At 43.6% G+C, this 17,132-nt stretch overlaps 1 protein-coding gene across 1 annotated transcript; it reads left to right on the top strand.

Annotated features, from left to right (window-relative positions):
- The first annotated feature begins 11,237 nt into the window (after positions 1-11,237).
- Positions 11,238-17,087, top strand: NKX6-1 (NK6 homeobox 1). The gene is made up of 3 exons (XM_027853343.1): positions 11,238-11,955; positions 14,292-14,464; positions 16,836-17,087. The coding sequence occupies exons 1-3, from the start codon at positions 11,238-11,240 to the stop codon at positions 17,085-17,087; spliced, it is 1,143 nt and encodes a 380-aa protein (XP_027709144.1).
- The last annotated feature ends 45 nt before the right edge of the window (positions 17,088-17,132 follow it).

Raw genomic sequence — 17,132 nt, 5'->3', positions numbered from 1 at the left:
ACCTTCCCCGCAGACCCATTCTGAAGCAGAATTGAGAATTGAGGGGTTCTTGAGCATGGAACATTGCCTATAATGTCATATTTATTGGATATGTTGCTGAATTTTTTCCTTTTCTTTTTGAAAAAAATTTTTTAAATAAGCAATGGCTTTCTAAAATAAAATATACTAAAACATAAAAAATGAAAAATAATCACTCATCTGCCATTGATCCTAGTTGCTTGTGAATGGGTAACACAGGGTTACAATCCTTTATTCAGTTGCCTGTTATGAGTTGAGTGATGCTCTCACAAGATGAGTAGGCTATAAGAGGCCTTAATTGTTAAATAGAAAAAGCACATTCAAGATTGTATTTTACTGCTTTGATCAGATTCATGAATAGGTTTCAGCTCTGCCAGAGACTGAGACCTCTAGTTCTAGATTAGAAACTGCCTGCTCAAGTAACCCATGGGTCCCTACCCTGCCTATGAGGACTTGGTGCCTGAAAAATGTTGTTTTATCAGGTCTACAGACTGCTTTGCCTACAATAAAGGGAAGGACCTCAGTAAACATTAATCTGGTAATTGGGGGTACCCCAATAGGGTCCTGGCAAGTCCCCCAGTGGCCTGATCTTAAGCTATGTAGCTGGCACATGAGATAATCTTGAGTGAGAGGGTGGATAAGATCTTCATCTATTTACAGGTATGTGCTGTTCTCATGAGCGTCCACTGCTAAATTTCCAGTGTATTTATACCTCAGACATCAGCAAACACAAATGAGGGCTTCATATTACTTGGTTGATCATCTAGACTTATGGCATTGCCGTAGGTAGTTAAGTCTACCAGCTTATCAACCACCATGAATGAATCAATCAATAAACCTTTATTGAACACCTGTCCTGTGCCAGGCACTGTACTAAGCGCTGGGGATACAAAAAGAGGCAAGAGATGGTTCTTGCCTTCAAGGAACTTACTATCTAATGAGGTGACAAGATGCAAACATATATATATATATAAATGTATATATGTGTGTGTGTATCATACATATATATGTATGTATATATATACATAGAAATAAAGCAAGCTATATACAGGATGAATAGGAGATAATTAATAGAGAGAAGGCACTGGAATTAGGAAGGATTGGGTTTCTGGTAGAAGGTGAGGTTTTAGCTGGGATTTAAAGGAAGTCAGTGGTCAGAATGAAAGAAGAGGAACATTCCAGGTATGAAGGACAGCCAGAGAAAATGCCCAGAGACAAGAGATGAGGTGTCTTGTCTGTGGAACAGCTAGGAGGCCAGTGTCACTGGATCAAAGAGAATGTGTTGTGGAGTAAGGTGTAAAACAACAACAACAACAAAAACACAACAACAACTGGAAAGCTAGGAGGGAGCTACTTTATAAAGTGCTTTGGATGCCAAAAAAAGAGCATTTTGTATTTGGTCCTGGAGGCAATAGGAAACCATTGGAGTTTATTGAGTAGGGGGTGGCTTGATCATACCTGTGCATTAGGAAAATCAGTGGGGAGAAACTTGAGGCAGATGGACCCACTAGTCAGCTTTTGCAATAATCCAGGTGTGAGGTGATGAGAGACTGTACTAGAGTGGTGGCAATGTCAGAGGAGAGAAGGTGTATTGGAGAGGTGTTGCAAAGGTGAAAACAACAGGCCTCATCAATAGATTGGGTATGGAAGATGAAAGATAAGAATCCAACTCCTAGGTTGTGAGCCAGAGGGACTATGAGGGTGGTGTTGCTCTCCATAGTAACAGGCAAGGTAAAACGGTGGAGGAGAGCTTGGTGGAAAGAAAATGAGTTCTGTTTTAGACATATTGAGTTTAAGATGTCTACTGTACATCCAGTTCATAATGTCTGAAAGACAGTTGGAGATGTGAGATTGGAGGTCAGCAAGAGTTTGGGGTAGGATAAATTGATTTGAGAATCATCAGTAATTAAATCCTTAGGAGCTGATGAGATCATCAAGTGAAGTAGTATTGAGGGAGAAGAGAAGAACGCCCAAAACAGAACCCTGAGGGACACCTCTGTATGGCTAGAGGGTGTGATCTGGAAGAAAAGGAGAGAAAGAAGGAGTGGTCAGATAGGTAGTGGAAGAACCAGAAGAGCATAGTGTTCTGAAAATCTAGAGAGAAGAGAGAATCAAAGAGGAGAGAGTGATCGACAGCGTCAGAGACTGCAGAGAGGTCAAGGATAATGAGGTTTGGGAAAAGGCTGTTGTATTTGGCAACTAAGAAATCATTAGTACCTTTGGAGAGAGCAGTTTTGGTGGAATGATAAAGTCAGAAGACAGATTGTAAGGGGTTAAGAAGAGAGTGAGAGGAGAGAAGGTGGAAGAACCTATTGTAGACAGTCTTTTTGAGGAGTTTAGCTTCAAAGTACAGAGGAGAGTATCAAATGTTTCATAAAATACATCCTTCTTCTTTGTGGCCCCCCCCTGCACCATTGTCTCTGATAAGTTTTATTGAGTTTTCCACATCTGGTGCCATCCTCAGATAGTTGGTGTTGTTGAATGATGGAATAGTGTTTTGAAACAACAGCTTTATCATCATGTTTTTTTTATTATGATGGATGAGTGTCTAATGTTAAAGAAACTATGTCTTGGACAACAATTTGCCCTTGAAGGAGTAAGGCTCTAGTGTCTAGTGGTCCCTCCCCACCCAAATCCAACATTCTTCCAACCTTCTCTATTTCTATTGAGAGCACCACCAAGGTTCCAATCACCCAGGTTCATGACTATGATGTCCTAATTAACTCTCCATTCTCATTTACCTCACATATCAGATTCATTGTCAAATATAATTCCAACCTTTACAATATCTCTTAAATGTAGTCTTTTCTCCTGTCACCCAGTCACTGCTTCAGTGCAGGCACTCATCACCTTTCACCTGGACTTTTGCAATAGCCTTCTTAGTAATCTCTCCCCTCAAATCTCTCCCTGCTATGATCTATTCTCTACTTAGCTGCCAAAGTGATTTAGCTAAACTATGGGTCTTACTATGTTATTCTCTTGCTTAATGACTTCCGTTGACTCCCAATTATCTGCAAGAGCAAATAAAATCTCCTCTCTGGCATTTGAAGCTTTTCATGACAAGGCCCTTTCTTATTCTACCAATCCTCTTATACTGTGCTGTCCTTTACACACAACACTCAATGTCCCAATTCCATGCCTTTGCCCTGGCTGTCCCCCTATTTAAAATGCTTTACCCTTTCACATCTACCTCTTGGTTTCCCAGACTTAGTCAAAATTCTATGTTCTGTAATCATCAGGTGCTCCCAGATTCTAGTGTCTCCCCTTCTGATATCATACACACACACACACACACACACACACACACACACACAGATAGATATATAGATGTATGTGTATATCTATACAGTTATTTGAATGTTTCCTCCTTTAGAACATAAATATGCTTCTTGATGGTGGGGATTATGAACTACTTTCTTTGCATCCTGGCACACTTAATAGATGCTTTTTTGACTGACTGAAATAAACAAGAATACCAACTCTAAGATTTTAGATCAGGCCTTTGACAGCTGATATCAATGAATAAATCAGAGGTTAAAAAAGGCACCTACTTAGTCAAAAGCTAATCTGAAAACTGAGTTGTGGGGACTGAGTGGGATTTTTGTTCTGGATTGTTTGAATAGATGTGATCCTACTAGAATAAACGAGGAAAATTGCCAAACTTCCCTTCCACTTTTTGGACTATATTAGTTACTTGGTTACTTTTAATCAAAGGGCAGATGTTAGAGGATGCAAGAACTAAAGTAACATCAGAATCCTTAAAAACAAAACAAAACAATATCGGGTTTCTACAAACACCAAAAAAGACTGGGGAGTAGTCATTCTTTTTTTCTAAGCAAAAATGATACTGAAAATTTTGTCCACAAGAGGGCAACAGCAGTTCAGCCTTTTCAAGGTAAATCCTATGGCTTGTATATCTTATGGTCAATTACAAATAACTTGTTTGGGAGAATAATAAAGTGTAGCCACACCTTAGACATAAATTACATTTACACATGTAAGTTTATACGTGTACATATATGTCTGTATAAATCATGATAGGAAGGCATCAATTATTTAATTTGGTAAAATTCATAAATGTCACTATTTATCTTTAAAGAAATTCAGAACTAAAACAAATCTCTCCCAGTTTACATGTGCTATGTACATTCTAAAGTTATTCATTTTCTTTAATTTTCAAGATGGTATTTAAATTGGACTTCAATTGGATACTGTTACTAAAAATCTAAAAGCCTTGCAATACAGATCCTTCATTCCCTCTATAATGGATCCTATCCCCCGAACTGTTGTTCATTTATTTCAATACTTTAAGACATGGAAATTCCATGGAACCAAAGGATTGTCTTCATGGAATACTTCAAACGTTTCATTGGGTCAGCTGGAATTCTCCATCCCCTTTCTTCTAGAGGTCATATATTTCTCCTGGCCCTCAAGTTCCTGCCCCCAAAGGCAGAGATAATATAGCCTTACTTTCATTTTCTCCATTTTTCAAAACTTTCTTTTTCAGCTAGAGTTAATACACTAGTTTGAAAAACACTTCTCCCTCTCCCTCGCAAAAAGGGAGAAAAAACCTTTTCACTGCTAAAATATGTGGTTAGTTTGAGAGAAGTGGCCTCTAGTTAGGAAGACCTGGGTTCCAATGTTACCTATGACACTTACTGGCTGTGTGACCCTAGGGATGTCAGATGGCTTGGTAGTGGTTTTCTCACCGGGAGTTCCAGACTAATAAACTCACAGGTCTTGTCTAAATGTATTTACATCTACAATTTGTTTTCAGCACAGCAATAGATACGCTTGTGTGCTTTCCCTCTTCGGAAGACTTTTGCAAAATGCTGTGACTGTTTTTTAATTGCAGGGATGATGCCTAATGCTTGTCGGGTTCAGATCTCTGCCTCGGTACACAGTCCACTGCGTTTTTTATAGCCCCTTCTCCTCTGTCATTGTTTTCACTCCTTCTAGCAGAACACAGCTCTAAGTTGGAAAGAGCCCGCAAGGCCGGAACAAAGACTTATACTTACTTCTCATCGCACTGCATCTGTTGTCTCTCTTTCTCCAACCCTCTCTAAATCCTCTCCTTGAGCCGGCGCAAGTTATTAGCTGGCAGTCGGTGACTGCGGCTCCTGTCAAGGGTACCCCAACCGCGCTACAGTATTTTGCAAAGAGAAAAGAGAAAACAAAAACCTCTTTCTTTTTTTCTCCCGCCACTTCTGGAATCGTCTGGGAGGCTGGGTTCGGGGCAATGTAGACAAGTCCTGAGTAGTTAGCTCCTATTTTTAGCTCCTATCTAACACTTCTAAAGTCCCCAAAGAAAACCGGCGATGGATTAGGGTATTCTTTTCCCCCCCCCCCCCCCCCCCCCGCATCTACCCCCCACCACTAACCATGTGGACCAGACAATCATTCTACAGCAAAGATTCTTACCGTGTGTGTGTGTGTGTGTGTGTGTGTGTTGTTGAACTCTTTTGGTAGGCTACTGAAACCGATGAGCCTTTCTCTGAGTAATATTTTGTTTACATTCATAACTGAAAGAAATTCTAAATTTTATTTAAAGGTCATTGAAAATAAAGATGTCATGTTTTTCCCCGACCAAGTTCACGGACCTCTTAACATTTAGATCCCCTGATCTAGAGAATGAGAACAAAGCCAAAATTATTTAGGCATTTCAGACCGAAAAGGTTTGCCTCATATTTCTCTATCGCTGCACACGTAGCCAGATTTGACCTCTGCATATAATGATTTAACCCCTCCTAAGCCTCCAACTTTTATCTATGGGCAAGAAGCTACTGCAGGGAAGCCTTTGACTTTGCACAGAATAGCCTTTCAATCTCCTTGCACCCTGACTGAAGCTGCCTGTCTTTAAAGCAACTATTTCATTGGGAGAGCTTTGCTTTCCTAAGCTGTCTGTGTTTATTCTCATACCCTAGATCAGGAACATAAAAAGGCGATCGACTTCTGTGACATTATGGCTTGGATAGGCTGTGTGCCCTGTGTCACCTCCAACAAGGCCAGCCCTGTATGGACCAGCAGGCTAAAAATAGAAGTAATTTCTTTTGCTCCCCAGAGCAACAAAGAAAATCTTGGAATGCATCGCTACCATCAGTTTTTACACTCTTGCAGTTCCTCTACCACCTAGGAGTTTTGTCAAACTGCTTTCATTACCTTCCAACTAAGATGCAAATCATTGACTTTCAAATGTAACCTCTTCTACTCTTCCCCCCTTCATATTATGCACACACACACACACACACACACACATGCATGCACACATATACACATATTTGATGGGATGGAGGCAAAACCATGAGTTACATTTTCAACTCCTTTGGTTTTACTTGGTATTGCCAGATTTTATTAGTAGAATTCTGTTGTTTTGGGGGTAAGAAAATCCTAATTCTCCAAGGGCATTTGAAAGACAATGCATATGACAGTTCAGACTATTAGAAGCTTTTGAAAGACAATGTATAGGACATCTCTTGACTGTCAGTAACAGGCCAACACACATCAGGATTCAGGGTCTGCTCTTTCTGAGCTGGAGTTGCTGTGGCTTTTTTTTTTAACCCTTCCAGTTAAGGATGAGTGAAGTCTTTTCTCTTCTTTCAGGCATCTGGCAGGGAGACTTACTAAGAATGGTAAATATCTTAGTCCCCCCCCCCCTTTTTTAAAAATCCCTGTTTGGATATAACTAAGCAGATCAAATAACAACTACCATGAAAGAAAGAAAGAAATTTATTCAATATGCTCTATTTAATATAAATGTTTTTCCCACAGTCCTACAGATATACGTATTTCTCACCCACCCATTCTTCCTAAAGGAGCCTTATAATTAATTGTAGTCATAATTAATAACTTCTGTTAATTTAATTATTTAAATGAATAATAAATAGAAGCAGATTGTTCCAGGTGATTCTTTATTTCTATCAACTTTACTCATTTATTGCCTGGGCTGCCCTGAGTCTGTTTAGAGACTTATTGGATTTAAAGTTGACTAAAGGAAAAAATGAACATTTCTGTCCCAGGCCAAAGCCAGAACCACTGAAAAGTCATCTAAGAAGCAAGGTTTGTTCTTTGAAATTGGATCCATTAGGGACAGAGCTTGGCTACATCTTTTCCCTAATTGGGTTAAGCTTAAAAGCCCTCCTTGTGTCTACAAATTCACTGGGAGTGGGGAGGGTGGAAGTCGGGGATAGGGAAGACAGGAAGAAGCAACCACTGACAGGCCCAAGACTTGGGTTGATTAAGAGAAGACCATCTAAATTACAGGTGCTGAGAGGCAAGACAAGGTTTCCTTTGCAACAAAACCAGAGAAAGCTCTCCAAGCCCCCCAGGCTGAGCTCTTTAGCATGCTTGGCCTGGCTCCTTCCCCAGCCTCTTGACCTCTTCCCAGGGCCTGGACCTGGGACACTCTCAGATTCTAGGAAACTTCGATTTGTGGATCCTTGTCTACTCCTTCATAAATGCAGACTGGAAATTTTAACTTGGAGCTTGGATGCCGTCTGGGTCTTTCTTGGTATACTTATTACTGTTATTCAAACTGAAGAGAGTAAAGAAGAAAACTAAAAATCTCACTGAGTCATCTTTTTTAAACTCGTAAAGAACAGACCAGAAAGAAGAATAGACAAGTAGGACAGCTTTGAAAGCTATAGGTTGAACTTATTGCATACTAAAAAAGAAAATCAAGTTGAACATAATAGTAGAAATCTTCAGTTTCATGTGCAATAGCCTTTCTTTTCTAGTACGAATGCAGAAATGCCCATCTTATTTGGCGTTTCTTCAATCTAGAATGATAACAACAAAAACCAAAGAGAGTCTTTTGGCTTTTTCATTTCTATCCATTTTTTGTCAGGGTGTCAATACTTTTTTTTTAATTTGAAAAATGGGGAGGAATAGGGAAAGTGGGGAAATAGCAAAAAAAAATCTATTGTTAATGCAAGACGATTGCAGAGTAATGAATGAATATGAGAAAAGTAAAAGAAAGGAAAGGAAAAGAGAAAAGAAGGGAAAAGAAACAAGAAAAAGGAGCCCCTCCTAAAATCAGGCATAGAAAAAGTAGATGGACAGCTAGCAAAAAGGAGGGAGGGATCTTGCGATGAAAGTCAAAGCAAGAGGTGTCAGAGCGGATGCTGAGCACCCCTCCTCTCAGTCGCTCCTCTCTTTAGCTTAGATTTGAGCAGGAAGACAAAGAAAGTCCAATCAAGGCTCCTCTCAAAGTTCTTTCATTTATTAAATTTATTTCAATTTGATCTGCATCGATTTGCTTTCTATTGACTCCATGACTTCACTTAAAAAGCTGGTGGTAACTCTGCCCCCCACCAAACAACAGCTGGCAATTTACACACACGCACATACACATGCAGGAAGTGTGTAGATCTTTTGACTGTACCTTTGCTCCCTCCCCGCTGGCGCCAGACCTAATGGAGAGAGCTACAGTGCCCTTAGCTGCTGGGAATTCACCGCCCACCCCCAATTCATCCAGAAAATTTCTTGTTAAAGAAGATGACACCGTAGCTTAGGTTAGCTAAGCATTTTGCTCCATCTCTGCCTTGGCTCCTGGTGAGAAGAGGCAGATATGTGTAGTTTTATAGGGATGAGGGTTACATTCAGGCCACGCCTCTTCAAGAGCACGAAAGTTACTGTGCCATTGGCAGCTTGAGGGTTTGGGGAATCTTCGGTTTCTCAAAGCTAACTCCAAGACCTAAGCGTTTTTGTCTCTCCTTGTGGTAACAAAGAGAAAAGAAACAGGGAAACACCGGTAGCTTGGTTATGAAGCAGTCAGATAGACCCTCATTTCACACCCACACACACCCACCCACACACACACACACACACACCCACACACACACGCAGAGTTATTTTGTGTGCAGTTTGTTGAGTCAACACAGCAGTTGCGATGGTGATGATGATGGTCACATGAGGGCAAAAGAATGGAAAGAAGAGTGCACAAGAATGAAACGAGAACGAGAAAGTTGTGCGCAACAGAGAACCCTTTGGGGCCACGAGAGGTTTAGGGACATCTATAGCATTAAAGAGCAACAAATTAATTTACACAATTCTGGGGGAGCTCAGATGGCCCTTAATTATCACTTCAAAAGAAAGAGCCATAGGGCCAAGCCGCGCCTGCTGTGTCTGCAGCCCCATTAGCTCCATTTTACTTGTCCCTCCTACTGCCACCTCCATCCCAGTCTGTCAGAGGTGCGTGCCTGTGTTGGGGGTGGGAGGAGAGAAAGATAGGGAAGGGAGAAGAGCTGTTAGTCCATAAATGGACTCTTTTCCCCTTACTTTTCTCTCTCCCCTCCGCCACCTCTCTCCCCCGTGCCCCCCTTCCATTTTCTTGAACGCAACCATTGACAGCGCTTGCTGGCCCGCAAGCAACAGCCACATGGCCATCTATTCGCAGCCGTTCCCGGAGATTCTCAGGGTACAATCTCTCTAGCAGCCGTTGCCCAGCCCAGTGCAGTCCAGTTCAACTCTAGGTGAGGAGGGAAAGGGCTGGAGCTGGGGGCTGGCAGCCTCTGCGTGTAACAAGCCTAAGATCTGGGTTGGCGCTTCTTTCTCTGCTCCCTCAGCCATTCAGAAGGCTCGGCCCTTTCCAAAGTGATGGCAGTAGCTACTTTGTCGTCACCTGGAGCACAGTCCTATTGGAGGCGATGATCACGCCCCCCCTTCAGTCTATTCTTCCCCCTTCTCCTCCCTCTGAGTGACGTCTTTCAAAGTTCTCTTCCCCCCCCCCATCCAATACATTCCCCCCTCCAGCTAAAGGGAGGTAGGGAGTGATGCAAATGTTTTATTACCTTTGAGAGCTTCATCTGAACTGTCAGGAACTGAGAGGAAGAAGGGAGGAAGTGGGGAAAGAGAGAGAGAGAGAGAGAGAGAGAGAGAGAGAGAGAGAGAGAGAGAGAGAGAGAGATTACAGTTTTAAGAGAGAGAAAAGGACTTCCAACAGGAACCTAAGATAAAAGGAGAGAGAAAGCAAGGAAAGGAAAAGAGCAAGAAAAGGAGAGAGGGCGTGTTTTGGAAACCTCTCGAGGGGTAGTGGCCTTGGTTACCAGACCCGTTTGTAAAAGTAATGCTTGGAGTGAATACAGGAAAAGAAGAAGGAGAAAGGAAACGCTCCAACAGCAAGGACCTAGGCTGTAACTGAAATCTCCAAACTTTCCCCTTTTTATTCTTTTATCCCAGTATTATTGAGGGTGGGTTTTTTTTGTTTCTTTTCTTTTGTTTCTTTCCTTTTCTTTTCAAAAAGAGATCGAAGCTTTCTGCTACCGAACACCAAGAAAGCGAGGACATGGCAAGGTGTTGAAGCCGTGGAAAAGTGGTCGTCTTGGTTTTTACTGCCTCCTGGTACTTGCCTAGAATAGAGCTGAAATCCCGGAACCACACCGAGAGGCTGAATCCCACTTAGCCCTTGATTCATCTGCTGCAAGACAGCGCGTACCAAGGGCAGATTAACAACACCGCGCACGGGGTGGCAGTACCTGAAGACAACTCGTAGTTAACTGGTTTAATAAAGGGACGCTTTGAACCTTGCGAAGGAAAGAGAAAGAGCTCCCCGCCCCCATTTCCATTTCTAACATCAAAGCGGAATCTCCGGGGCTCTAACTTTGTACTCAACTAGCGGTAACTAGGTTTTTGTTGGCGTCTCTCCAGAGGAAGATGAGAAAAAACGAATTTTGAGCCTCGGTGTCTGCGGAAAGAAGAGCGAGAAATCAAGAGACCCAAGAAAGGAGCTCCGGCCAGGGCAAAATAACTTGATCCCTAACCTCCTCTTCCTCCTCTTTACTCAAGAAAATTAAGAGAGAGAGAGAGAGAGAGAGAGAGAGAGAGAGAGAGAGAGAAAGGGAGACAGAGACAGAGAGAGACAGAAACACAGAGAGAGAGAGACAGACACAGAGACAGACCTAGAGAGAGAGAGAGAGAGAAGCTACTTGGGGAAGAGTGATTTTATTTTCCCCTTTTTGTAAGGGTGCCCCCTCCCCCTGCACTACCGGGCCCTTAGTAGCTTGGGGTGGGCTCAGCAGCCTGGGGCTTTCTTCCCTCTCCTCCTCGGAGTTTCGGGATCAGCTCCACCAGACTTGGCCAGGAAGGAGGGACTCCAGCCCTTCCCCCGGCCCCAGCCCTCTGCCCGACCCTCCGAGGCGCCCCCAGCCCGTAGGGCCCCTCGGATTCTTGGCTCCACGCTACCCTGTGAGCCTGTGGGTCCGGCCTCCGCGCTCGGCTGTGGGATGTTAGCTGTGGGGCCTATGGAGGGCACCCGGCAGAGCGCGTTCCTGCTGAGCAGCCCGCCCTTGGCTGCCCTGCACAGCATGGCTGAGATGAAGACCCCGCTATACCCGGCCGCCTACCCACCGCTGCCGACGGGGCCCCCGGCTTCCTCTTCCCCTTCCTCCTCGTCGTCGTCTTCGTCGTCCTCCTCGCCCTCCCCACCCTTGGGCGCCCATAACCCCGCCGGCCTCAAACCCCCCGCCTCGGGGGGGCTCTCGTCTCTGGGCAGCCCCCCTCAGCAGCTCTCGGCTGCCACCCCGCACGGCATCAACGACATCCTGAGCCGGCCCTCCATGCCCCTGACCTCCGGGGCCTCCCTGCCCTCTGCCTCGCCCTCCGGCTCCTCCTCTTCTTCCTCCTCCTCTGCCTCCTCTTCTGCCTCCTCTGCCTCCTCCTCCTCTTCCTCCTCGTCCTCGGCAGCAGCCGCTGCCGCCGCTGCAGCTGCAGCTGCAGCCGCCTCTTCCCCGGCGGGGCTCCTGGCCGGCCTGCCTCGCTTCAGTAGCCTCAGCCCCCCGCCGCCTCCCCCTGGCCTCTACTTCAGCCCCAGTGCCGCCGCAGTGGCGGCTGTTGGCAGGTACCCCAAGCCCCTGGCGGAGCTGCCTGGCCGGACCCCCATCTTCTGGCCCGGGGTGATGCAGAGTCCTCCGTGGAGAGATGCCCGGCTTGCTTGCAGCCCTCGTGAGTATCGCCTCCCTGTGTTTTCCTTCTCTGCCCCATACACGTACAATTTTCTGTCTCATTCCCATATCCATCCTCCCCACCCCGCTCATGGTCGCACTTTGTGCAGTCTGGCCGGGGAATAAGGACCCTAGCTTAGGCTTAGGCTGGGGAATTGGAATGGGAGCCGGGCGGGGAGTGGGGAAGGGTTGAAACAAGGCTCCCGACTTTCTGAGCCGCTGTGGTTACTTTCTCGCACCCTCACCTCTGACTGGAGGTGAATCTCGAGAAGCAGGTGTGTGTGCTTGTGGGTGGCAGAGAGGGCGACGCCCTGGGAGGGGGGTGTTAAATGGGAAAAACAGCAGCTATAGGTATAGCACTGCTTTTCGGCTGTGGTTAGCCGTATAACCTACGAGTTCGCTCCCCTCCGGGTCGCTCAAGTTCTGCCTGGTTATGGACACTCCTTGGGTGGGCAGGGAGTGGAAGACCTGATCAACCCTTAGTCAGAGGCAGCCTTCGCCTGTGGTTCTGATGGCGGGTTTAGGACTCCTCCCAGTCCCCTTCTTGGAAGGCCCTTGGTGGGAGGTGGGGGTGGGTGGGCAGGGGACTGAACTGCAAAAGAGTTCACTAAGTTGGACTGCACCGAAGGCCCCAGCGAGGAATGTGTTTATTTGCATGTAAACCACGGTGTCATTTTATTCTTCCTTCACCTCCCCGCCCCTCTCTCGCCTTGGGTAAATTTGGCCACCAGCGAGTCCATTGTTGACCTACTAGCCACTCTCAGAGGAAGGCAATAATGGTTAAATCGAGGACAGCCCTTTGGTTCTAGTGTTTCCCCTCTCCAGCCAGCCACTTAGGACATTGCTCTGTTCACTTATATCTCCAGTCTACAAGTGCTATTCGGTAGATTCGCTTGCACGCTTTTTTTTTCCCCCTTCCCCCTTCTGGTTTCCACACAAATCAGTTAACCATTGTTTTCATAAAGGGGAGTGTAAATCCCCAACTTTCCAAGACAAGAATGGGGATAAGGTTGCAGGGGCAGGAGAGAATAACAAGCGAGAAACACGAGGAAGAAACAACCTAGTCCCCAAGGATTTCCCTTGGAAAAAAACTGTCTCCTGCCTCTCGCTATCCTTCTCCCCCCCCCCCCCCCCCCCCCCCCGCCCCCGCGCTTTCACATTTGACTTTTCCCTCCCTAAGTCCGGGAGAGGCTCTAGGCTTTCCGTATGATTTTTGTGTCCCCAGTGAAAACGTCCTTTTTCATTCTTCTTTAATTTTATTTTGTCTGACTCAACTAAGTTAGTTAGTTCTCGAGCGTTCCCGGTTCTTTTTGTGAGGCTGAATACACGTTTGTAGGTTGCAAGAGCTGAGGAGATAACACTTTAGAAAAAAGCTGCAGAGTTGGAAGTAGGTAGAAATGATGGAGAGAGGTCTAGAGGGAGGTCCAAGTCGTGCCGGCAGTTTGATTTTTTTAAAGACATTGTTAACAACAAAAACAAATCAAACCCTCAGTGCGAACGACAGAAGTTACAGGTTTCTTTGGATGATGCAGTATATAGAAATATAGATGTATAGCTGGAAAAGATCTCAGAAATTAGTACAAGGGTTCTTAGAACTTGCTTTTTTTAAAAAAATATTTTAATATCTGAATTTCAACATAATTTGTTTCCTTTGTAATCTTAGGTATTTCACTTTATTCATTTAAAAACATTATTCTAAGAAGGTTTTCATAGTCTTCTTCGAGGTCCAGGACACAAAAAGGTTAAGAATCCTTGATCCAAACCAACCCTCTTATTTTACAGTTAAGGCAATAGAGGCCCATTGAGATCCAGTGATTTGTCCAAGATCTCAGGCTAATAAGTGGCAAAGGTGATCCTAGCCTACCAGTTTCCATACCCTTAGTCTAAGGCTTTTTCCACTAAAAAGCATTTCTTTGTAATGAAAACACAAAATCACGTTGCTTATTATTTCTATTCATTTTCCAGGATAAATTGAAGGCAGAAAAATATGTATAATAAAAGATTAGAGAGGCTTTTGGCCACAATTTCTCCTTAATTGATTGTATCTTTTCCAATTTGGCTCAGACAAACTTTCCACAATGAAAAACAATCCTTTGCCCTTGTTCAATTTGATTTGTCAGTGAGCAAGTTGACAAATATTATAAAAATAAAACTGTATCAAAGCAGTTAATGGAAACATATTGTGGCCATAATCACTATCTGTGACTCTACTCCAGGAAATTTTTCCTGTGACAGAACAAGGTTTACTTTCCCAGGAGAAAAAAAGTTTTTTTTTTTTTTTGAAAGTTCAGTCACATTTAATCTCCTGTCTTCATCCTTTCCCATCCATTATGTCAGATCAAAGTTCAATTTTGCTGGACAAAGATGGGAAGAGGAAGCATACAAGACCCACGTTCTCAGGACAGCAGATTTTTGCTCTCGAAAAGACTTTTGAGCAAACGAAATACTTGGCAGGACCCGAAAGAGCAAGGCTGGCTTATTCTCTGGGGATGACGGAGAGTCAAGTCAAGGTGAGCTTCTGGAGTCGAACTTTACTGGAAGGTTGTGGCCTTGAGCATGGAAGAGACTGTAGTAAAAAAAGGGGAAATTAGCAAAAAAAAAAAATAGTCTGCATAAAGATGTTACAAAGCAGTTCTGTCTTTAAAAACAACTGATAAACAAAAAAGAACCCAACCTGTGCCTTTAAAATAAGGTTAGTCTGGATATCAGTAAACATCCCATAAAGAGGGGGAATCAAGGCATTACCAAAATATCTGTACTGCTTATTTTTAGATAAGCTCCTTTTTATTCCCTCTATAAAGCTTTCTGGTACTTTTGATGATCAGGCACCTTGTGCTTCCTATAAGCTTGTCCTTCCCAGTGTTTTATTCTTGGAGTACACATTGCAGTGTGTGCAGAACCATAATTTTAACAGTAATAGCTGTTGTGTATATGTGAGTTTACTACAAGACTTGCATGTTTATGATGAGCAGTGAAGGTAATATGAAAGACTGAGACTATATTGAGTTTAGAGAGAAAAAGCTAGTAGTTCAGGGAAATTATTTTCTATCTACCGGAATCAATTTTATCTTTGTGTGTTATAATCTCTGTATTATCTTCTGGCAGTATCTTTAAAAGCAAAACGATTCTAACTACAGTCAAAAGAATTCTGGCCTTACTCCTGGGCTTCAAATTGCTCTCTTTTCTAGCTGTTTCAATTTTAGAAATTGGGGGGGGGGGAGACTGGGAAAGAGGTGGCCCATTGACTTAGATTGTACAGAGTAATTATTATGGCTACTAGGTTTCAAGTTTATTTTCCTTTACACTCCTTTTCTGGTTTGTTGTATCTGACCTCTTTTTGGATGTGTGTTTATTCTGAGCCTTGCCAAGTTGCTCTGTTTTAATTGATTTTGTGGGCTATTCCCTAAATTAGAACTCCAAACATCATTAATATTAGCTAATGTTGTCATTCAGCAGTGCTTTAAAAAAATTCAGCAAGCACTATTAGAAACTAATTTTAAATAGCACATTTGTCTTTGGATATTAGTTCAGCCTACTTTCTACCTCAAAATGTATTTTTACACTTGGAGGTTGGTTCACCTCCATACCACTGTTGCCTGGAGATCCTCATTTGTCACTGTAAATCCATCTAAATAGCTAGGAGTGAATTATTGTTACCAATACAATGAAAATCACAGCCCCTCTCCTCACAATTCTGCTCCTTGGAATAAAATACATAACGGATGGGAAAACATAAAGAGAGGCCAATTCACAGGCCCCACTATAATTTATTGCATATTGCTGATGGCTCAGATGAAAATATATTCATCCAGGATCGTGTCATGTATTTGGTGAAAAATTCCTGTCTAGCAATCGAACACCTTTAGGTTTTTTTTTTAATTGTTCAACAATATCAAAATGATAAGTTGATACCATATAGTCATTTTCTAGATGGATCTATTTTATTTGAAAAATTTGTTAATTTTAAAACACAGTCTTAAGCAGCAAATCTCACATTTTAAAAATCTTACTAGAAGTAAAACTACACTAGGTTGTTTTTGGGGGGGGAGGGGTGTCCTGAACTTCTCTGTGCAGAGAAATGAATAAATTGGCATATTTATATGGGTTACTTTGGGGATTTAGCAGAAGCTTTTACTTTGCATTTTAGAATAGCGACCAAACGGACACATTTATTAAATTCTGGCGAAGGGGAGGAGAGCAATTTACATAGTCAGAGGATGGGTCATCAGTCCTGCGATTAGACAAATTAAACAGCTTTAGGTCTAAATGGGAAAAGAGGGAGAAGAAAAACTGTAGTGAACTATTTAAGAGCTCCCTCTTCCCTCCAATACGAACTTTTGAGGATGTTTTGGAATTCCTCCACATAAGAAAATAAAGAAAAATAAGTAAAGGCATATATATGACAGAACAATTACAAATACCAACAAAACGTTGGAGTGAAATGGAGGAAGAAAGTTTTTTTTTTTTCATTCAATTAGGGAGGGGATTCAGCATCTCTCTCTCTCTCTCACTGCATATTTTTTTCAAGTCACCTAATTTTAGTTTTAGTCTTCTGAACCATCACTCGATGACAGGATCAACAGCCGTACATTTCTTAGCCTTGACAACCGCTCTGAGTTTGTACTAATGACTCCAAAGAACTGGGACAGACTGTCGGGCAAAATGAGTTAGCTTTCTAGAGGAAGGGGTGGCTGAATGTCAGTGGGTGACTCTGGGAGTGACAAACTGCACTGGAAACCTTACTATTCTCTCTCATTCCCTTTCCCTCTCTCTTGTCACCATCCGCCCCGCTTTTCTCCACCGGCTGTTCTGCTGTCTGCGGTAAAACTTGGGACCCATGCTTCTCCTCCTCCTCCTCCCTGCTCCCGGCCGGCCCTGCAGGTTTGGTTCCAGAACCGTCGGACCAAGTGGAGGAAGAAACACGCGGCTGAGATGGCCACAGCCAAGAAGAAGCAGGACTCCGAAACGGAGCGGCTCAAGGGGGCCTCGGAGAACGAGGAGGAAGACGATGACTATAACAAGCCTCTGGACCCCAACTCCGACGACGAGAAAATCACCCAGCTGCTCAAGAAACACAAGTCTGGCGGCAGCAGCCTGCTCGTGCACACGTCAGAGAACGAAAACTCCTCTTAAAGCCGCCCTGCCCCAAAGCCACCTCATCCCCTCACTCCCCCCCCG

This window comes from Vombatus ursinus, unplaced genomic scaffold (genome assembly GCF_900497805.2).
Source record: "Vombatus ursinus unplaced genomic scaffold, bare-nosed wombat genome assembly UNPS02009975.1, whole genome shotgun sequence".
Taxonomy (NCBI): domain Eukaryota; kingdom Metazoa; phylum Chordata; class Mammalia; order Diprotodontia; family Vombatidae; genus Vombatus; species Vombatus ursinus.
Note: the sequence above shows the minus strand (reverse complement) of the source record. Positions and strands in the feature narration are given on the sequence as shown.

Bases quoted from the DNA above. Each gene is read 5' to 3' on its own strand.
- NKX6-1 (XM_027853343.1), top strand. From the start codon at position 11,238: ATGTTAGCTGTGGGGCCTATGGAGGGCACCCGGCAGAGCGCGTTCCTG. The intron at 11,956-14,291 runs GTGAGTATCGCC...CCATTATGTCAG, and splicing joins CCGGCTTGCTTGCAGCCCTC to ATCAAAGTTCAATTTTGCTG. The intron at 14,465-16,835 runs GTGAGCTTCTGG...CCGGCCCTGCAG, and splicing joins TGACGGAGAGTCAAGTCAAG to GTTTGGTTCCAGAACCGTCG.